A 23226-nucleotide genomic window follows, 5' to 3' on the forward strand; every position below is an offset into this window, starting at 1 on the left:
GCCTGCTTGTATCATTTCTCAGGGTGAGAATCTGATAATTCATATCTAATCTATTTAGTATATTAAGCTTAGTTTGCATTTTTTGTTTATTTGCTAGGTAATCTGCATTGATCTGTTTGCTATCACTTATAATCAATCTTTTGTAGTTAATAATCTTGTTTTTGATTTAATCTAAACCAGTGAGCTTTGACTGGAGTGCTTGGGGAAAATCTCTGCTTGGTTACCACAAGTGTGCATTGTTCTCTTCACATTGCGGGAGAGGCGGACTGGGTATTAAACCCACATACTGGCCAGATTTGACCAGGGCAGGACGGTACTGCTCTGGGGTCCTAGGCTGGGAAGCTGGTGGTTAGAGAGCCTGTGTGTAACTGCAGCTGGGTGTGTCCCTACCTGTGTGAATGCTCGTGAAAGTGCAGGCTGGAGGGCTTTGCAGCTTGTCACAGCAGTACAGTGTGAAAAGGAGCCCAGACTGGTGGGTCAGAGGGCTCAGTGGTACCCCTGTTCCAGGTGACAGCCGCGGGGAGAACCCATCACACTCTCTATGTAGGTATGTTGTCTTTTTATTGTCACTTTGACATTATTTATTTCTGTTTAGGAGCCCATTGGGTGGTTCCTCATTAAAACTAAATATTACACAGGAGGAACTTTATCAAGAGAAAACTGGAATAGCTGACTGTGTGTATATTAAAGAACTTGTGCTGAGGATCTTTATATTCCTAGAGATTACATTATATCTTTTGTCATGAGCTATTAAAGGTAACATTACATGTCTAGATTGGCATTTTCACTATCTTTGGCATTCACTCCACCCTTTTGATTACATAAAGGACCAGCTCAAGTTTCATTTGGTCTCTGAGCCACGTGATTAGAGACAAACAGATAAAATGTTGCAACACTGTTTTTTCCCTAGTCCCAAGACTGATCAGAGCAGAGAGAGGGAAAAAAACAACAACTGAGAAGTTAGACAGAGAACAAGAAACTGAGAGGTACAGAGCTAAAATGAACCTTCTCCCTAGCTTTTCCATTGAGACCTGGGCTCTCCTGATTGCACTGCTATTTCTCCTGATACTGTAAGTATAATTCTACACTTTCCTTTTCTACTTGTGCTCTTTTCAAATTCTTGAAGGAGAGCCACTGTTAATTTAAATGTTACTGGTCTTTTCACAGAATCATATAAGCGTAGGGCTGGAAGGGACCTCAAGAGGTCATCTAGTTCAGTCCCCTGCACTCAAGACAGGACTAAGTAATAACTAGACCATTCCTGACAGGTGTTTGTCTAATCTGCTCTTAAAAACCTCTAATGCAGTGGCGCCGTAACTTTTGAGAGTTATGCCCTGTCTGCACCCTCCCCAGAGCCAGGAGCAGTGCTGCAGCTCCGGGGAAGTGGGGGGAAGGGATGTGGCCAGGGGTAAGAGGGCCAAGGTTGGGGGCTGCAGCTGGGGGTGGGTCTGGGGCCAGTGCCAGAGACGGGGCCAGGGGCTGAGGCTGGGTGTGGGAGCAGAGCTGCAGCTGGGCCGCAGTGGGGGCTGGCAGTCAGGCTCACGCCCGGGGCTGTCAACAGCTCCACTCCTGCTCCCACCCTCAGCCTTGGCCCCGGGCCGAGAATGGAGCCAGGGCCAAGGGCCGAGGCTGGGGTGGGGCCGGGAGCGGAGCCGTGCCGAGGCTGGGGACAGGGTCAGGCGCGGGGCTGGGAGCTAGCACCACAACTGGGGGCGGGAGTGGAAGTGGACCCTGGTTTTCTCACCTGCCAATGCTGTTCTGCTATTAATGGCTCGCAGGTGACTTACTGCAAGCTTGAAGTTGCTAAGGAGTTGCTGAGGGAATCTTTATATTAAGACTGTTCCTCACAACTACTTCCAGTGATGCAGGAAAAGGAGCACAGATACATTGCATTGAGGAGCCATTCAAGGACCCTTCCGGGGGTACACTCTGATCTTCAGTTTGGGAGAAGCTGTTCACCTTCGCAGGCCCACATTTTCATATTGCAGCAATTCCGTGGCCACGCAAGACTTCTTGGTTGTCATGTTGCATTCAGTAGCTACTTGGAATTTCATTGTGGCAACAGGGATAGAACTGCTCCAAAAATACATGCCCCCACTATTTGAGTTGAAATAGAACATCCACTGACTATTCACATCAGGCTTATGATTCACAATTGACTCTTTTGAGTCTGTCTAGGGCAGTGGTGCTGTTCAGGACATTGCTTTATTTCCTGTGCAATAAAGTTATGTAAGCCAGTTCAATATGCTATTTTCCATCCCTTACACGGGGTTTGGGATAGCCTGGATCTCAAACAAACTAAGATGAAGGCCCTTCTGTTTGTTTTCATTGTTTGAAAATGGAATGGTTACAACAAGTGTGTTATTCTCCTGGCTACATTTCTGTCCTGTCCTACTAATACCCGTCACTTCTGTAGCACCATCTGTCTGAGGATCTCACAGCATTTTACAAATGGTGAATTGAGCCCAACAGCCCTGGGAGGGAGGCAAGGGTCATCATCCCAATTTTAAAGATTGGGAAATGGAGCCAGTGACTTGTGCTAGGGTCACAGCAAACCAGTGACATACCCTGAAAAAAAGTCCCACATTTCCTTTCTTACAAGCCCCATGCTAAGCCCACTAGGCAATGCTAAACCCCAGAGATCGCTGTAGTACAGTGGTGAGCAAGTATTCCCTGTAGATACAGGCATGCTTATTAAATAGCTTTACAAAGCACAAATTTTTGGACCACACTTTCTAGCTTACAAAGTGGTTTCTTCAGTCCTGAGCTAATGCAAGAGCTTCACTTCCCCTGGATAGGCTTTGAGATCTTTCAGACCCAACATCACTGCAATTATTGTTCTAAAGCCTTCAGATTCTTCTGTTATTTTTACAGATATGGGATCTGGCCATTTGGTTTTTTCAAGAAATTGGGTATCCCTGGGCCAAAGCCATTGCCTTTCTTTGGAACTGCCTTGGAGTATCGTAAAGTGAGTGTTTGAAGGCATCTCCTGGCTCCAGAAATATATGTCCTTCATCATACAATAGCTAGATTTGTACACTGCATTGATGAGTTCTCCTGTGTGCTAAGCTCTGCCCTAATGCACAGGGTGTGTAGGACCCAATGCAGGATAACATTTCTGTAATGCAGATTATAGTGTGAAGGGTATGGTGAGCCCCGGGGTGATTGCCTAAAACAGGTGAACACATGTAGGTGGCTGGTTTGCTGTCACTATTTATTGAATTCCTTGCAAACAGTTTACTTAGAGACTCCTTAACCTCAAGCATGATACGCCCCTAGAATAAATAGATCCAACTATGTTCTTGAAGGATTCTATCCCTCACAAAGACATTAGGGGTCACACAAGTCTCAGGAGCTGCGCATAGGAGTGCTTGGTCTGGCTGCTTCCTCTAGATGTTTAGTCCCACGACAGCCCCATTCCCAGCCCCTCCCCTGGAAACCCTGCTTCTTTTCGAATTCCATTTTAACATTCTCTCTCTGCAGGGTTTCTTGGAGTTTGACAGTACATGCTATGAGACATACGGGAAAATCTGGGGGTGAGTATGTTGACCAACCAATACTGTTTGGTATTCTCCTCACATTATCCTATAGTCAGAATCCAAATTGGAGGGTGAAAAAAATCCACTGGAAGAGGAGATCTCAAAGGCCTGAATCCTGTAACTGGACCCTGTTCTCCATGTGGAATCCCAAAAAGGTTAATGGAGCAGCACCCAGATACAAGCATCCATCCACATGGATCTGACTGCAGGGTCTAAGCCACAGACATGCTATGTACATGTTAATCTGAACTCTCACATGAAAGCTGTTCCATATCAGATGCAGACTGCCAGCTTCTGCTCCCACTGAAGTTAATGGCAAAACTACTATTGACATAAAAGGAAATTTGTAACTTAGAAGTCCAGTTCTCCTGGACTGCAAATTGTAAAGGAAGGTATATGTATTCCAGATACGACACAGATATGCTGTTAGTGTACACAGATCTCTGTTCTACCAACTCTGTTTCTGTCTCTAACCCTGACCTGCTGAAGCGTGATATGTTTGCGTTACCGCTGCTCTTATTCTGCACTGGATATTCCCTACATTTGCCACTGTGGTTATTACTTGGGCTACATGATCTGGTATCTTCTGCAATCTATCCAACTGGCCCTTATAACATTTTCCCATCCATTCAAAAACCCATATAAATCCACATTTACCTTACGTCCGTTATAGGATAATAAATCTTGAAAAATCTGGTCTTAAAACCATGATTTAAAACAAGAATTCAAGCCAATCTACAGGTGTATTTCAGTGCAACCTGCTGAAAAGTTTTAAGTACGTGAATCAAAAGGATGGAACAAATTTACTGCTAACATCATAACAAGAGTATAAGAGTCTGGAAATGTACAGTGCAAAAAGTGAAAGTGAAGGTACCTACTGCCTTTAGGATTCAGTAATTCTATGTTCAGTACCTCTCATTGATTTTAGAAGGTGTTTGTCCTTCTACAGGATTGGACCCTTTCTTGAATGTTTGTAAAAAAAAAAAAAGCTCACGAAAGCTCATGCTCAAATAAATTGGTTAGTCTCTAAGGTGCCACAAGTACTCCTTTTCTCTTTCCACATTGTGTGATGTTACTGTGACATCCTGCTGAACATTATTTGCTTATGATAAACCTTTTGTTACAATTAAAGTTATGCATGACACCACATGAGGGGCTTGAATCACAGAAAAATTGGTACTATTGATCGTTTGGTTTTGGAAAAGATTTTCCAGTAAAAATCTTTTACAGGAAAAATCCTATTCTAGGACCAGTGAGAGGGGACGGATTGATTTGAGAAAAATTGAAAGGAAGAAATGTTTTACTTGGGAAAATGAGGAACTGTAGAGAGCTGTCTACATGCATTTGAAGGGCATAAGCACCAAAGAGGGAGAGGAGTTTAGGGCGGCAGACAGAAGTACAACTAGGAGGAAAGGGATGAAATTAAATGAGCATCACCCATTTAAAAATGACACCTTGGCCTGAAATCTTTTACTTACTGGTGATACCAGTAGCACCCAGATGACTATAAATGAAAGAAAGTCGAGAAAAAACAGTATTTCTCTCTGTAGCTTCAGTTTGTTAACTATGTGCGTTTGACAGCACTTTGTATATAGCCATTTTCACCATTTCCCCTGGATAGTCAGTTCCTCCTATTCTTTGTGTTGGTCTTTAATGCAACTACAAGAAACAGAAAACTGATTTAAAACACAACTGTAGTACTGTAAGCATAATGGGGGAACTGGGAACGGGTGTAGCACTGCACCTAAAACTCCATTTAACTTACTTTTTCTGAAGTGACTAAAATGTGATGCGGGGTCTCTTTCAGAAAAGATACAGGTAGGCTGTCTTTTGGGGATATTTATGTGTGTGTGAGAGAGATTTTTCAGACAGGCATAGTCTCTCAGAGGAAACATTCCTGCAGTGGCTGGAAAAGGCAGGAATATATGATGACCTGAAGGTCTTTTCCATCTCTAATTTCTATGATTCTGTATATCTGTATTTCTAGTCAGTGCACTTTGCTTTAGAAGCTAATAAAGACTAGGACTTGTAGCTATCAGAGAAACACCAGTTTTTCCACTGAATGCATCCGATGAAGTGAGCTGTAGCTCATGAAAGCTTATGCTCAAATAAATTGGTTAGTCTCTAAAGGGCCACAAGTACTCCTTTTCTTTTTGCGAATACAGACTAACATGGCTGCTACTCTGAAACCAGGGAGGAAGGAGCTTTTGTTTAACTCTTGACTTTCACTGATAGAAGTTAATCATGGATTTTTATTTCTTTTCCCCCATAGGTTTTATGAAGGCAGGCAACCTGTGCTGGCTGTCACAGATCCTACAATAATTAAAACCGTGCTGGTGAAAGAGTGCTTCACCACCTTTACCAACCGGCGGGTAGGCTTGTAATCATTAATATTCATCAGAAAGATGCAATAAAGCCATAAGAACATCAAATACTGTAGTTAAACTCTGTAGAGATACACAAGATTTCTTCTGGAGATGCATTCAAAACGAATGCACAGCTGGCATTAATCTAAGTGGCCACTGCATATCCCTAAAGGAACAAGGGAGCAGGGGGACCTCACCTGGAACTGGATCCCCTGGCTCTCAGAGAAAACTGTTTGACTGCACTTAAAAGCTGCTTAGGTTGTTTACTTTTATTTATTAAATAAAAAAAAAAGTTCTTAGGACAAAGTCAGCTCTCAGTTACACCAGTATAAACGAGAGCTGAATTTGATAGTGTGTGTGTGCACGCAAGTGCATGAGCACCAGTCTGAGTTAGTGTGTGTACATTTGTAGAGGTCTCCCCCAGTGCGTGTAGAGTTGGTGTCTTCTTGTGGGTGTATCTGCCTAAGTGTAACCAGTGTGGGGAAGTGTATGTGTGTGTGTACATGGGGCGGGAAAAGGATTGCTTTGTGCACTCTTATGTTTAGTAGAGAAACCCAATAGCTTCTTGACAGCTATAAACTTGCCTTTGTCACCCCAGAATTTAGGTCTAGTGGGAGTGCTGGAGTCGGCTGTCTCCATGGCTCAGGATGAGAAATGGAAGAGAATTCGTACAGTGCTCTCTCCAACCTTCACCAGTGGGAAGCTAAAGGAGGTAAAACCCAGAGGACCAGGCACACACTAACCCTCGGGTCAGTGCACAGGTGGCATTCAGGCTGAGATAGTTATAATGGTCTGGTCTCTTCAGTCCGATTCAAATGATTAAACTGGCCTATTTCATTTGTGCCTTCTAATGTAAAAAAAAGAAAAAGAAAGAAACAAAGGAAAAAGGAAGGATTAAAACAAAAAGCCCCTGACAGTAGAAACGGATCAAGTCTGTAAGTACTAATGAACCTCCCCTCTGCTTCTCAGAAGCTAGGCTTAACGAAGAAGTAACATTTGGTATGTTTAAGTCATGTCCTGTAATGTGTATTTCAGATGTTTCCCATTATGAAGCAATACGGGGAGGTTTTGGTGAGAAATGTTCAGAAGAAAGCAGAAAAGGATGAGCCCGTGGAAGTTAAGGAGTGAGTAACTCTTCCAGGAACAGGAACAGCAAATCTTGTTAGCAACTCTTTGGTTCATTCATTACTGACAATGCAGATTGTTCTTTGAATAAACCAGACTTCTGAAGTGATGAACAGGACTATCTGAAGGGCTAAAATGAAATTTAAAAGGGAAAATAGAGGTTAAATCTCAAGAAAATCTCCCTGGGGTGAAACCTGTGGAACATTCTCTCAAGGGAACTGGTGGACGCCCCAAAGTTTGGCACATTTTAAACTAGAGTGGAAAAAACACTAGAAAATGTAGCATAGGGAACAACCCTGCACTGGCAAGGAGTTTGAGAGGATGGTCTAACAGACCTTTACTATCTCTGAGGTCTGCTATTTAATATAGGAGGACCAAAGCCAAGACTTGGAGGTCAGGGAAAACATCTTTGTAAAGGTGCGCTTCCATGAAAGTTCTTAGATGGTGAACTCTTTGGGGCAGAGACTGTGTTTTTTTGCCTGCGTTGACCCAGCATGTTTGGGCACTACCGGAATACAAATAATAAATAAATAATAAATAATATATTATTATTATTTGATTTTTATTTATTTTTCACAGCTCATTTATTCTACCACTGGAGCACACAGATTTAATATCAGCTGTCAGCAGAACTAGGGCTCCTAGCCTCTTAACAGGCCACAGCCACTTGACAAGACATTCACAGGCCCTTGAATAGGTCTGATTCCACCAGAGGACACACACATAGGCCAATACATTACATTGTGTAATATCGAGAGCAAGGCTACCAGATTCTAGATTCTGAGCGCTGTAGGTAAAACTTCATGAAACTCTATTCCTTTGTCTTTAGATGTTCTACTTGTGTTGAGTACCTTGCCCCCTCTTTACAACAGCATAAAGAAAAGTCTCATGAGAGTTTTCTGTTCTTTAAGGAGATGCAATATAGGAGGAAAAAGTTGTAATTACCTATTTCAAACATTAACTCCCCTATCTGTGTTCTGTTTTCTGTCTTTTCTCAGCATCTTTGGAGCCTATAGCATGGATGTTGTCACTAGCACTTCCTTTGGTGTGAACATTGACTCCATGAACAACCCCAAAGATCCTTTTGTCAAGGAAATCAAGAAGCTAGTGAAGTTTGACTTGTTTCACCCACTCTTCATTTTGATAAGTAAATTGTCTCTTGCTCACTAAAAATTCCATTTAAGTGTTTCGTTTGGAACCGTGACTTCAGCATCAGAATCAGACAAGTGGTCTATCGGTTATACAATACAAGTAGCTATACCTGAGCCTATAAGCCAATGACTAGGCAACTTTACTGCCAAGGATAAAAGTCTCAAGGGTCACCTTAGACAAATTCTGCTCTAACTTATACCCATACAATCCCACGGATGAGAATCATCTGGAGTTATGCAAGTGCTAGTAAGATCAGAATTTGGTCTATAGGTTGTGGGAAGGATCACAATGCTGTGGGGAAGGTTTGGAGATGTTTGCTGGGACATGAGACGTTAGTGAATATCAGAACGTTGAGGTCAGTCTGAAATGACTGGAAGAATTTCAAAACTTTTAGTTTATTTTCATTCTGGTCCATATCGCTGTAGCATTGGTAGTACAAACTGGAGGAATGTCCTGCACTCGGAATGTGACTCCCCAGTCTCAGTGACAGCACCTCCAGTCAGACGTGGTGTGAAATAGTGGAATGTTCCTTCTGCTTTCATTTACATTTAGGGCTAAATTATATCATTTGTGCAGAAACCTGAGAAGAGAAGCTTGGAGCCCACCTGCCCCACGAGGAACATGGTGGCAGACAGGCCCTCAGTGAGCTCCCCAGTACACAGGAGAAATGATCAAACAAAGCCATCATTTAAATGCAGCCTCATCTTTCTAATAAACATTTCAGTTGTTCTAATTAATATTTTACCATAGATATCTTAGGTGAAATGGACTTCTATTCCCTGGACCTTGCTTCAATCACAGTTATTTTTGTCTCCCTTCTAGTTGTATGCCCGTTCCTCATTCCCCTTCTTAAGAAGATGGATGTGAAGTTATTCCCCAAAGATGCCACAGAATTCTTCACAAAGTCAATCGCCAGAATGAAGGAGGACCGTGAAAAAGAGGCCAAAGGGGTTAGCAGACTCTCCCAGTCATGATGCCAGAGAACATTCTCTATTCAATTAGCCCAAGAGGAAAACACTTACTTGCTTGAGTTAGAGTCCAGCAAAGGACCACAATAGTGTGTGAAATCTCAGGGCTATATCAGGGTAAAACCCATGCAAACTGGATTGCAGTTTGGGTGTGCAAAGATTACGATTTACAGAAAACTACCCGTAGGAGTAGACTTGGAGAGCTGGAGCAGACAGAGGGAGAGACTCCACTGAGCAAGCAGTAGAGCTGTGCATCAATACTCAGTGCAGTGTCACTGATATTGTGGTATTCAGGAGCACAGTCCCCAAAAGAGGCGGTCTTCACTCTCCAAAAATGACAGAATCAGATTTATCTCCCTGCTGGACTTCACCTCCCCCAGAGTAATCCTGTTTTAAGGGAGCTACTTGAAAAAGTCACTTACTGAGATGTAGTTATTACTTTCCCCTAAAATTGCACAGCTACATTAATGAGGGTGCTTTGCAATGTGGACAAAAGTAGTTTAGCTCTGCAGTCGTCATTCCTTGCGACAGCAAGAGACCAAGTCTGCTGTCTTGGCTGACATCTCTCTGGGACTGGGCAGATGGAACCCTCCCAGAAGCATAAGAGTTTCATGTTTTGAGCCACTGTAACAAGAAAGGCATTTACATTCTGCTGGGTCCTCTCTGGCCACTCCTGGGGACTTTAAAATACAACCTTTATGTTTTGAGACCCATCTTTGTGAGCCTTCCCTAGGGGATCTCTCACCAAACCAGCTCTCCATTGAGCAGTTACTTCTTTTCCCAGGGCCGAGTGGATTTCCTGCAGCTGATGATGGAATCCCAGAACTCTAACACTAGCTATGAAAGCAATGGGGTGACTCACACATATAAAGGTAACACCATAAAAATAGTCGTACTCGTGAGTGCCTTTGGGGGCTGCTGGAGTGAGGGGAATAGGAACAGGTGTCCTACTGGAGAGGAAATAAATGGTTCATCCTGCCATCTGCAGCTGGGGAGAGGACTCGTTGATTCACCTGGACTATACATACATTTTTGTCCAGCACAGAGTTAGATGGGGACAAGTGATCATCCCTTTTATGTAACACTCTTTCCACAAGTAGAATAGAAGACATGCATTCCAGGCCAACTCCTGCCGTATAATTGTTAGCCTTGGCCAGTGAAAAATATCGAGTTGGTACCTGCCAATATGGTAAGAGGCAAAAGCCAGCTCTGCTCCCCAGCTGTTCGTTTGCATTGCATCACTATTCACAATTCTTTTAAATACAACTGCTTCAATATCAGCTTGGTTAGAAGGTTTCAGAGTAACAGCCGTGTTAGTTTGTATTCGCAAAAAGAAAAGGAGTACTTGTGGCACCTTAGAGACTAACCAATTTATTTGAGCATAAGCTTTCGTGAGCTAAAGCTCACTTCATCGGATGCATACTGTGGAAAGTGTAGAAGATCTTTTTATACACACAAAGCATGAAAAAATACCTCCCGCCACCCCACTCTCCTGCTGGTAATAGCTTATCTAAATTGATCACTCTCCTTACAATGTGTATGATAACCAAGTTGGGCCATTTGCAGCACAAATGATCCATTGTCTACAGCCAAGCTCTGCGATACAACCGCATTTGCTCCAACCCCTCAGACAGAGACAAACATCTACAAGATCTCTATCAAGCATTCTTACAACTACAATACCCACGTGCGGAAGTGAAGAAACAGATTGATAGAGCCAGAAGAGTTCCCAGAAGTCACCTACTACAGGACAGGCCTAACAAAGAAAATAACAGAACGCCACTAGCCATCACCTTCAGCCCCCAACTAAAACCCCTCCAACGCATTATTAAGGATCTACAACCTATCCTGAAGGATGACCCAACACTCTCACAAATCTTGGGAGACAGGCCAGTCCTTGCCTACAGACAGCCCCCCAACCTGAAGCAAATACTCACCAGCAACCACATACCACACAACAGAATCACTAACCCAGGAACCTATCCTTGCAACAAAGCCCGTTGCCAACTGTGCCCACATATCTATTCAGAGGACACCATCACAGGGCCTAATAACATCAGCCACACAATCAGAGGATCGTTCACCTGCACATCCACCAATGTGATATATGCCATCATGTGCCAGCAATGCCCCTCTGCCATGTACATTGGTCAAACTGGACAGTCTCTATGTAAAAGAATAAATGGACACAAATCAGAAGTCAAGAATTATAACATTCATAAACCAGTCGGAGAACACTTCAGTCTCTCTGGTCACGCGATTACAGACATGAAAGTTGCTATATTACAACAAAAAAACTTCAAATCCAGACTCCAGCGAGAAACTGTTGAATTGGAATTCATTTGCAAATTGGATACAATTAACTTAGGCTTGAAGAGAGACTGGGAGTGGCTAAGTCATTATGCAAGGTAACCTATTTTCCCTTGTTTTTTCCTACCCCCCGCTCCCCAGACGTTCTTGTTAAACCCTGGATTTGTGCTGGAAATGGCCCACCTTGATTATCATACACATTGTAAGGAGAGTGGTCCCTTTAGGTAAGCTTTTACCAGCAGGAGAGTGGGTTTGTGTGTGTGTGGGGGGGGGGGGGGTGGGGGGGGGCGGGGTGAGAAAACCTGGATTTGTGCTGGAAATGGCCCAACTTGATTATCATACACATTGTAAGGAGAGTGATCACTTTAGATAAGCTATTACCAGCAGGAGAGTGGAGTGGGAGAAGGTATTTTTTCATGCTTTGTGTGTATATAAAAAGATCTTCTACACTTTCCAAAGTATGCATCCGATGAAGTGAGCTGTAGCTCACGAAAGCTGATGCTCAAATAAATTGGTTAGTCTCTAAGGTGCCACAAGTACTCCTTTTCTTTTAGCTTGGTTAGAAATATCCTTAATTCTTCTCAGCACTGGGAGATAGCAGGTGTCCTGTGACATTTATGGCTTGGGTTAGATAAGCTGAAAATGAACCACAGCAAACTTGGCAGGAACCCATGTTTTGCTTTGTGTGTTCTGCATACACCAATCAACAATACCAGAGGTTACAAAGCAATCATTAGTCCCTGTTTAATTTTCCCACCAGACCCATGAGCCATGCCTATGGGATAATAACAGTAACAATAATAATAATAATAATTAGTGATTATTATTATTAAGGCTAAGATTTTGTCAGGGATATTTTTAGTAAAAGTCAGGGACCGGTCACGGGCTTCCATTAATTTTTCTTTATTGCCATTGACCGGTCCCCTGACTTTTACTAAAAATATCCCTGACCAAATGGGGAGCCCAGCTGCGGGGTCCCCACGCGGCCTGCAAAGATTGGGCAGTTGTGGGGGCGCTCCGAGCTCCAGGGTCCCCCTGTTCAGAGCTCCAGAGTAACCCTGCCACCTGCAGTGGCCAGGAGCTTTGAAGGATCCCCAGTGCCCACGGTGGCTAAGAGCTCCGGGGTACCCCTGCAGTCGCTCGGAGCTTCTGGGCCCCCTCCCCACCGCCTGCAGCCACGGGGAGCTGTGGGTCCTTCCTGCTGCAGCGGGCGGTCGGGGGACCCTGCAGCTCCCGGCCGACAGGGCTGAGTTTACGGAGGTCGCTGGAAGTCACAGATTCCGCGACCTCCATGAAAATTTTTTAGCCTTAATAATAATAAATCGTTGGCCATCTATACTTTTATAAAATACACAATGTGCAAAGAGCGCAGCCTATGTGCTGTAATGTTTGGGCCTCAACTTTTCTACCTGTTTTCCTCTCTTCTCACAGGCCTGACTGATACTGAGATTTTGGCACAAGCGCTTATTTTCATTGTTGCTGGATATGAGCCCACCAGCAACTCCCTTTGCTACCTGGCTTACAAGCTGGCCACCCACCCTGATGTGCAGCAGAAGCTGCAGGATGAGCTAGACTCAGTTTTACCAAACAAGGTAAGAGAATGTTGGCTGCTCAGTGATTCCACAGAGCCTCTTTAAAGCTAGTTTCTTCCCTCTAGTTAAGTCCAGTTAAGGAGACTGTTCTTTAAAGACGTTAAATACATTGCTAAAAAACTACCATTTAATAAATATTGACGCTGCTATCCTGTGGAAGCTCTTGATGGGCACACTTTAAGAAAGTTCTGCTTTCACTAAAAGGAGAGCCAATAACTTGCTTCCAAAATGGCATATGTTCATTTCAGGTGTGTTACATAAAGTACCATGTGTAGAATATACCACTGCAATCTTGCAAACTCCGCACCATAACTATTACACGCATAATAGCTGTTGTGCATTTCTCAAAATCTCCAGATGATATATGATGGGAAGGGAGGCTGAGGGGATGGTGAACACGGATAACAGTAGCCTGGCAATACCAGAGATTGCGAATCAGTCTTTAGTACAATTTTTAAATCCCCAATCTCAAACCCACACCAGTAACTCTGCCCATGGGACAATAAAATAAATCCTTACTGAGTCATATATGTATATTATACCGATATATACAGACACAGAGACACACACACACACATCTTGTTTTTCTTATATCTGCTTGTCTATATATTTTCCCCATACTACCCTTTTTGCTACCTATTTATCTCTCTCATCAGAATTCACACACTCCGCAAGGGGCAAATTACCTCAAGTTACTTTAACTTGCTAAACAACAATGAATTGTTTATGAAGCAGTAGCAAAGGGAAACAAGGAGCGATCAGGAGTAGATAGTTACGCTCATGGAAAGGAGATGCTAGATGGGAGACATGGAGTATTCTTGGAACAACTCAGGAAATTCATACCATTATTCATGGGTACTCATATTATGGTGTTCGTGATCTCTTACACTGGACTTCTACATGTTTCAAGAAATGCCACTTTTCAAAAATGCATTGGCCATACCAGGAGGCTCGGAGAATTCCTGATTTTAAGTACAAACTTTGTTTGCAAAAATGGTCAGAGATTTTCAGTAACTTACATTATTTAGGAAAGGAAAATTAAGGTGAATTCTTAGGTTCACACTGAAAGTTCAGTTCAGGATTGAATGTAGAATGTGCACTGTAACAGATGAGAGGGGAGGACATGATGGTTTCCACACTGATCACACGGAAATCTGATCTAGACCACCACATGCCTGACAATCTTTTTCCCATTCCCCTGAAGGCTCCTCTCACCTACAATGCCCTGATGCAGATGGAGTATCTCGACATGGCAGTGAATGAAGTCCTTAGGCTGTTTCCTCTTGGAGGACGACTTGAAAGGGTCTGCAAGAAAGACGTAGAGATAAATGGACTGACCATTCCAAAAGACACTGTGGTTATGATCCCACCCTCGGTTCTGCATCGTATCCCAGAATACTGGCCAGAACCAGAGGAGTTCAGACCGGAAAGGTACAGAATCTATATCAATAGGGAATGAGCAATATAATTATCTCTTTTACCGGTATTACTTCATTCCTAAATATCAGTCTCTTACAAAGAAATTCTTGTTGTGTTTAATCTTAACACCTGTTTGCAAATACAAAAGCTGGAGAGGATTCACCATTGTGAAGACACACCACTCATGAGTCCATAGTTAAGGCTGAGTTGAATTTTGCACTTACAGCAGGGATTTAACAACTCTGTTACACATGAAGAATACAGCATATTCTCCTCAGAAGTACAGCACTTCCTCTCTGAGTACAGAGTGAGCTATCTGAGATTGTGCAAGTACATTGGTTGATTAATTTAGGAGTTAAAATTAATTTAAAAAATTGGTCCTTTTGAGAAATTTAGCACCCATTGTCAGTCTATTTCTTTCTCCCATCTCAACAACAGAATAATACTGACACTTCAAAATTTCCCATATAGTCAGAACTCACTGAAATCTTTTCTAGAAACTACATTTGAAAACCATTAGGCTTAAAGGTAATTTTTCCCATTAGTATTCATCACTGAAAGTTTTTCCTTCAGAAGGGGTTGGCTGTAGAGAATTCCACGTAGAACTGCCCTCTTTCAAACTGATACCATCTCCCACTGGTCTCAGTGGGACTGAGGTCATACTTGCCCACAGTTAGATGTCATTTTCAAAATGGCCACCTATCTCCCATTGTTCCCAATAGGACTGAAACAACAGGCTGCTCTTAACAAAGATGTCTGCTGGCTTCACTCTCTCAGGAAACAATGGGAAAGAAATAGTGGTCATTTTGAAAGAGTGGAACTCACGATGCTGCTAGCCTGGGTGCAAAGAACATAATCTGGGCTTTGAACTCAGATCCTCCGGCGCACCCCACCCCAAACAGCTGAGGGTCTGTGTAACTATTAGGCTGCTGGGATAACCAAAGATGTGCTAGTTATAAAAAAGCTAAGTTTCTCTAACACACAATCAGAGGTTCATTTAGAGAGAGAGAGAGAGAGAGAGAGAGAGATACTTGGCCTTCTTTTTCTTTGCTTCCCTAATTTCTTTCTTACACTTGTGACTGGAATCAGGTTCAGTAAAGAGAACAAAGAGGTTCTGGATCCATACACATACCTGCCCTTTGGAGCTGGTCCCAGGAACTGCATTGGAATGAGGTTTGCTCTCCTCTCCATGAAAGTTGCTATCGCCAGTCTGCTGCAGAATTTCACCTTCAGACCCTGCAAAGAAACCCAGGTGAGAAACCCAGATTAAATTTGAAAACTCAGATGTGAAAACCAGAGGATTATTCCCTGGCAAGAGTGAATTAAAAACAGTTTTAAATACTTTATTTGGGTAAACAGGTGGTAGATGGTGACAAATGAAAAATAAATGTGCAACACAGATGTTAGAGCATAGAAGTGTAATACACAGCAGATTGTATATTGCATGCCTGTGTGAAGTATACAGTATTCTAAAATATATCATAGGAGTTATTCTATTTCCCTATTCTAAGGGAAAAAATAGCAACCAAGGAAACATTACAGGACAGAAAGGAGAGGAAAGTGGTTAATCAGCATTAGTGATGCCTTCATTCCAGTACATTAGTCTGGGCCCATTGGGGATGGATGAAACTTCCATAACAAAACCCCAAGCAAGGAGTAAACTCTCCTGGACTGGGGCTTTGATAGAAAACCAAAAGTATGTCCAAGTTTGTAAAACTTATAGTAACGGTGGGGTAGGTTTTGAGTGAACCTGGACTGGATTTTGGGCAAAGAAGAGAAAACAAAGGCATATTATCTCTTTGATAATCTGTGTATATTTTATTTGCTGGGCTACAAATGTTCTTTTCTCTGCTAATGTTGCAGATCCCGCTCAAGCTGAATTCCCGGGGATTCCTGATACCAGAGAAACCTATTGTTCTGAAGTTAGTCCCCAGAGCTTATACCTCACACCCAGAGGAGTAAGACCCAACAGAGTTCACAGCAGCTCGCCAGAGTACCAGCAGAAGCTTTACATCATTGGGTCTCTGCCACAAATGCAGAAGAAGAGCTTCCGTTCATTCCTAAGGCATTTACTGAATATCTACATAAAAATTGTGACTGTCAGAAATGTAAACCTGGACAGTGACTGTAAATAGCTTTTATACCATCTACGATTTAGAGAATGTATATGAAGGAAAAATTCTACTGAGGCACAGCTCTGCTTCTCTGACTCCTTTCTAGTGAGATTCCTCCATCTGGAGAGGGAATTACTGTATCATCCAAGAGGCAGTGGGAACTTTTTTGCTGGAAACAGAAATCACTAGAGCTACTGGGGGCAGGGGTGGGTGAATGCCAAGAGTTTTGTGAGTTGTACTGATATTTGAAGAAGTGTGTATAAACTGTTGGGCTGTTGAATTTACTGGGATGTGGTGAGATTATCCTGGAAACCAAATCCCTCTTGGGTCATATGTTAATGGAACAAAAGCATGTAACCTGTACAGAGAACAGAATTCATCAAATGTTTGTGAAAGGACTCTCTGTTGTGTACTCTGAATAAGTTGTTCACTTCAGCCTTGAAAAAATATTCAGTCTGGACCCCTGAAATAACCCACATACAGCATCTTCCATTTAATTTACTGAATTTGGTTCTTCATTTAACTTGATCAAAGCTTCTGTTCCTACTCTAAAATGTATTACAAATAATACGACTCCTACCTAGTATTTTGGTTAAGTGGATCACTTTAGGGCAGGGTTATTAATCTGATCACTAACCACACAATCACAGGTTTCAGAGTAACAGCCATGTTAGTCTGTATTCGCAAAAAGAAAAGGAGTACTTGTGGCACCTTAGAGACTAACCAATTTATTTGAGCATCCGATGAAGTGAGCTGTAGCTCACGAAAGCTCATGCTCAAATAAATTGGTTAGTCTCTAAGGTGCCACAAGTACTCCTTTTCTTTTAACCACACAATGTTGCCATTTAATCAATAAAGCAGGGCAAAATTCTGAATGTGGGAGAGACCAAGGAAGAGCCATACGACAATGAACAAGATGACTGCAATGAAAGTTGCACTATTTAGGCATTGTTATTGACACTGTAGGCACTGCTATGTGCTAGGCACTCTGTGATATGAGCCCTACTTATTGTATGGGTTGCAAGATCAACCACTTAGTAAGGTCAAACTGATAGAAAGAGATCCTCAAGATAAGAGGTAGGTATCTCACCAAATAAGGGTAAATCCATCCTATTCATTGTATCCACTCATAATACTCCACACCTGAACGTAGCCATTATATGAAGAACACACCCTCCTACGTCAATGTCTGTACTTTGACATGCTCACCTTTTACCCCCGATCGGGGATATTGCAGATTATGTATTCCTTATGCCATCTGATCCTAAACCGAATTTTGCACCCCTTGATAATCTGTACCTTATTCCCTGATAACCAGAAATTTCTATGCTTAATCTCTGTACCATTTTTTTTATTTTAACATCATCTTAATAAAATTATTAAATCTATTTACTTTCTATCTTGTAAGCCACTTAGTCAAGTGATTCAGATAAATGTGATAACAAAAACCTCGAGTAAGGTTGTAAATAGCTGACTGTGTGTATATTAAAGAACTTGTGCTGAGGATCTTTGTATGCCTAGAGATTACATTATATCTTTTGTCATGAGCTATTAAAGGTAACATTACCTGTCTAGATTGGCATTTTCACTATCTTTGGCATTCACTCCACCCTTTTGGTTCCATAAAGGACCAGCTCAAGTTTCATTTGGTCTCTGAGCCACGTGATTAGAGACAAACAGATAAAAAGTTGTGACACTGTTCTTTCCCTAGTCCCAAGACTGATCAGAGCAGAGAGAGGGAAAAAAACAACAACTGAGAAGTTAGACAGAGAACAAGAAACTGAGAGGTACAGAGCTAAAATGAACCTTCTCCCTAGCTTTTCCATTGAGACCTGGGCTCTCCTGATTGCACTGCTATTTCTCCTGATACTGTAAGTATAATTCTACACTTTGCTTTTCTACTTGTGCTCTTTTCAAATTCTTGAAGGAGAGCCACTGTTAATTTAAATGTTACTGGTCTTTTCACAGAATCATATAAGCGTAGGGCTGGAAGGGACCTCAAGAGGTCATCTAGTTCAGTCCCCTGCACTCAAGACAGGACTAAGTAATAACTAGACCATTCCTGACAGGTGTTTGTCTAATCTGCTCTTAAAAACCTCTAATGCAGTGGCCCCCAAACTTTTAAGAGTTATGCCCTGTCTGCGCCCTCCCCAGAGCCAGGAGCAGTGCTGCAGCTCCGGGGAAGTGGGGGGAAGGGATGTGGCCAGGGGTAAGAGGGCCAAGATTGGGGGCTGCAGCTGGGGGTGGGTCTGGGTCCGTGTCTGGGGCCAGGGCCAGAGACGGGGCCAGGGGCTGAGGCTGGGTGTGGGAGCAGAGCTGCAGCTGGGCCGCAGTGGGGGCTGGCAGTCAGGCTCACGCCCGGGGCTGTCAACAGCTCCACTCCTGCTCCCACCCTCAGCCTTGGCCCCGGGCCGAGAATGGAGCCAGGGCCAAGGGCCGAGGCTGGGGTGGGGCCGGGAGCGGAGCCGTGCCGAGGCTGGGGACAGGGTCAGGCGCGGGGCTGGGAGCTAGCACCACAACTGGGGGCAGGAGTGGAAGTGGACCCTGGTTTTCTCACCTGCCAATGCTGTTCTGCTATTAATGGCTCGCAGGTGAAGAAGTTGCTGAGGGAATCTTTATATTAAGAGTGTTCCTCGCAACTACTTCCAGTGATGCAGGAAAAGCAGCACAGATACAGACTAGAACAGAGTCAGACAAAGACTGCACGTTTTTAGGTATAGCGCCTAATGGTCAATGTGATCAATAGCACGGTCCATTTATTTGCTCTGCACGGGCAACTATTCAATAACATCTGCCTTCTGAAACTATCAGCCCTGTTCCTGAACTTGTTTGTGTTACTTGCATTGAGGAGCCATTCAAGGACCCTTCCGGGGGTACACTCTGATCTTCAGTTTGGGAGAAGCTGTTCACCTTCGCAGGCCCACATTTTCATATTGCAGCAATTCCGTGGCCACGCAAGACTTCTTGGTTGTCATGCTGTATTCGGTAGCTACTTGGAATTTCATTGTGGCAACAGGGATAGAAATGCTCCAAAAATACATGCCCCCACTATTTGAGTTGAAATAGAACATCCACTGACTATTCACATCAGGCTTATGATTCACAATTGAGCTCTTTTGAGTCTGTCTAGGGCAGTGGTGCTGTTCAGGACATAGCTTTATTTCCTGTGCAATAAAGTCATGTAAGCCAGTTCAATATGTTATTTTCCACCCCTTACACGGGGTTTGGGATGGCCTGGATCTCAAACAAACTAAGATGAAGGCCCTTCTGTTTGTTTTCATTGTTTGAAAATGGAATGGTTACAACAAGTGTGTTATTCTCCTGGCTACATTTCTGTCCTGTCCTACTAATACCCGTCACTTCTGTAGCACCATCTGTCTGAGGATCTCACAGCGTTTTACAAATGGCGAAATGAGCCCAACAGCCCTGGGAGGGAGGCAAGGGTCATCATCCCAATTTTAAAGATTGGGAAATGGAGCCAGTGACTTGTGCTAGGGTCACAGCAAGCCAGTGACATACCCTGAAAAAAAAAACCACATTTCCTTTCTTACAGGCCCGTGGTAAGCCCACTAGGCAATGCTAAACCCCAGAGATCGCTGTAGTACAGTGATGAGCAAGTATTCCCTGTAGATACAGGCACACTTGGACCAGATTCATCCAAACTGGCAAATGCTCTGGCAAGAGTTCCCCACATGCAAACTGAGGATAATGGTGTTTCCTTTTTCCTCACTCTTTGTCAGTCTTGGCTGTCTGGACTGTAAGCTCTTGGGGACAAAGACTGTCAGACAGTGTGTTTGTAGAGCACCTATCACAACGGGACTGATCTCAGCCGGGGTTTCTAGGCATGACCATCATACAAATACAAAGTAGTAATAATAAAGAGAGGTGTAAGTTACAGCTCCCTACCCCAGCATGGCTCCTGGTGTCCCAGGGAGGAGTCACCTGGAAGAAAGGCAGGCTGTATGGCAGCTGGTGTTCTGGGCCAAACAAGACCTTTGATACGGTTTCCTTGACAAACACTGGAGCAATAACGTTCATTTAGTGACAAAGCTCTTGCTTGGGAAGCTGGTAACCTCCATCTGAAAACAAATACAGTATTTGAAAAGCACTTTCAACACAGCCAAAGACAAGCTTCAAAATGCTGCAGCCCAGATCTCTTAGAGAAGCAGAGAGCCCTGAGGTAGGAGTAACAACTTTACAACACCAAAAAAGGGTGCTTCAGAGGAGAGAAATCTGCAAAGCTGTCAACAAAATTCAAACAGAAACCCATCAGACTAGGCTCCCCAACACACCACTGCACTAGCATCGGGCTAAGCACAAGGAGAACAATACATGAAACTCAAGTACAGCCTTCACAAAAGCCCTGCTCAGGACTTAACTTCCGGCTCCATTTTGATTTCTCTGCAAAAAAAAGAAAAGAAAAAGTAAGCTTTGTTCTCATTTCGTCATTACTTTGTGGCTCCTCTCCATGAGCTGGCAATGAGCCTAGAGAGGCTTCTCTTTTGCATTTTGCCAATGGGTAGAAAACCCCGTTTTTACTGGAGCACCTATTCCTTTATGAGAGGCTTTCTTTTACCTCAGGGCTATCTCTCTGAAGATTTGTGGTGCAGCTGTGAGGTTTATCACTAGCCATGCTTATTAAATAGCTTTACAAAGCACAAATTTTTTGGACCACACTTTCCAGCTTCCAAAGTGGGTTCTTCAGTCCTGAGTAAATGCAACAGCTTCACTTCCCCTGGATAGGCTTTGAGATCTTTCAGCCCCAACATCACTGCAATTATTCTCCTGAAGCCTTTAGATTCTTCTGTTATTTTTACAGATATGGGATCTGGCCATTTGGTTTTTTCAAGAAATTGGGTATCCCTGGGCCAAAGCCATTGCCTTTCTTTGGAACTGTCCTGGAGTATCGTAAAGTGAGTGTTTGAAGGCTTCTCCTGGCTCCAGAAATATATGTCCTTCATCATACAATAGCTAGATTTGTACACTGCATTGATGAGTTCTCCTGTGTGCTAAGCTCTGCACTAATGCTCAGGGTGTGTAGGACCCAATGCAGGATAACATTTCTGTAATGCAGATTATAGTGTGAAGGGCATGGAGAGCCCCAGGGTGACTGCCTAAACCAGGTGAACACATGTAGGTGGCTGGTTTGCTGTCACTATTTATTGAATTCCTTGCAAACAGTTTACTTACAGACTCCTTAACCTCAAGCATGATACGCCCCTGGAATAACTAGATCCAGCTATGTTCTTAAAGGATTCTATCCCTCACAAAGACATTAGGAGTCACACAAGTCTCAGGAGCTGCACATAGGAGTGCTTGGCCTGGCTGCTAGCTCTAGATGTTTAGTCCCACGACAGCCCCATTCCCAGCCCCTCCCCTGGAAACCCTGCTTCTTTTCTAATTCTATTTTAACATTCTCTCTCTGCAGGGTTTCTTGCAGTTTGACAGTACATGCTATGAGAAATACGGGAAAATCTGGGGGTGAGTATGTTGACCAACCAATACTGTTTGGTATTCTCCTCACATTATCCTATAGTCGGAATCCAAACTGGAGGGTGAAAAAAATCCACTGGAAGAGGAGATCTCAAAAGCCTGAATCCTGTAACTGGACCCTGTTCTCCATGTGGAACCCCAAAAAGGTTAATGGGGCAGCACCCAGATGCAAGCATCCATCCACATGGATCTGACTGCAGGGTCTAAGCCACAGACATGCTATGTACATGTTAATCTGAACTCTCACATGAAAGCTGTTCCATATCAGATGCAGACTGCCAGCTTCTGCTCTCACTGAAGTTAATGGCAAAACTACCATTGACATAAAAGGAAATTTGTAACTTAGAAGTCCAGTTCTCCTGGACTGCAAATTGTAAAGGAAGGTATATGTATTCCAGATACGGCACAGATATGCTGTTATTGTATACAGATCTCTGTTCTACCAACTCTGTTTCTGTCTCTAACCCTGACCTGCTGAAGCGTGATATGTTTGCGTTACCGCTGCTCTTATTCTGCACTGGATATTCCCTACATTTGCCACTGCGGTTATTACTTGGGCTACATGATCTGGTATCTTCTGCAATCTATCCAACTGGCCCTTATAACATTTTCCCATGCATTCAAAAACCCATATAAATCCACATTTACCTTACGTCCGTTATAGGATAATAAATCTTGAAAAATCTGGTCTTAAAACCATGATTTAAAACAAGAATTCAAGCCAATCTACAGGTGTATTTCAGTGCAACCTGCTGAAAAGTTTTAAGTACGTGAATCAAAAGGATGGAACAAATTTACTGCTAACATCATAACCAGAGTATAAGAGTCTGGAAACGTACAGTACAAAGAGTGACAGTGAAGGTACCTACTGCCTTTAGGATTCAGTAGCTCTGTGTTCAGTACCTCTCATTGATTTTAGAAGGTGTTTGTCCTTCTACAGGATTGGACCCTTTATTGAACGTTTACTAAAAAAAAAAAAAAAAAGTGAAGCAATCCTTTTGTTTTCACATTGTGTGATAAGTTACTGTGACATCCTGCTGAACATTATTTGCTTATGATAAACCTTTTGTTACAATTAAAGTTATGCATGACACCACATGAGGGGCTTGAATCACAGAAAAATTGGTACTATTGATCGTTTGGTTTTG

The 23226-nt window shown here is 43.1% G+C and overlaps 2 protein-coding genes across 2 annotated transcripts in view; both read left to right on the forward strand.

Annotated features, from left to right (window-relative positions):
* Positions 1–910: 910 nt before the first annotated feature.
* LOC311527167 (cytochrome P450 3A9-like) lies at positions 911–18159 on the forward strand. Its single transcript, XM_084640852.1, has 13 exons — positions 911–1070; positions 2875–2968; positions 3484–3536; positions 5812–5911; positions 6504–6617; positions 6941–7029; positions 8029–8177; positions 9005–9132; positions 9935–10022; positions 12892–13052; positions 14257–14483; positions 15561–15723; positions 16335–18159. Exons 1-13 carry the CDS (start codon positions 1000–1002, stop codon positions 16431–16433), a joined length of 1536 nt encoding a protein of 511 aa, XP_084496978.1. The 5' UTR covers positions 911–999; the 3' UTR covers positions 16434–18159.
* A 146-nt stretch (positions 18160–18305) lies between these two features.
* LOC311526868 (uncharacterized protein) overlaps positions 18306–23226 on the forward strand; it is a 39783-nt gene continuing 34862 nt past the window's right edge. The window contains exons 1-3 of the mRNA XM_084640338.1: positions 18306–18456; positions 21405–21498; positions 22014–22066. Of these exons, the coding sequence (XP_084496464.1) occupies positions 18386–18456; positions 21405–21498; positions 22014–22066 (218 nt within the window). The 5' untranslated portion in view covers positions 18306–18385. The remainder of the gene's footprint in view (positions 18457–21404; positions 21499–22013; positions 22067–23226) is intronic.

Source organism: Lepidochelys olivacea (assembly GCF_965140295.1).
Source record: "Lepidochelys olivacea isolate rLepOli2 genome assembly, chromosome: 10".
Classification (NCBI taxonomy): domain Eukaryota; kingdom Metazoa; phylum Chordata; order Testudines; family Cheloniidae; genus Lepidochelys; species Lepidochelys olivacea.

Coding starts and splice junctions, on each gene's coding strand:
- LOC311527167 (XM_084640852.1), top strand. CDS start 1,000: ATGAACCTTCTCCCTAGCTTTTCCATTGAGACCTGGGCTCTCCTGATT. Junction 2,969..3,483: donor CTGCCTTGGAGTATCGTAAA/GTGAGTGTTTGA, acceptor CTCTCTCTGCAG/GGTTTCTTGGAGTTTGACAG. Junction 3,537..5,811: donor ACATACGGGAAAATCTGGGG/GTGAGTATGTTG, acceptor TTTCCCCCATAG/GTTTTATGAAGGCAGGCAAC.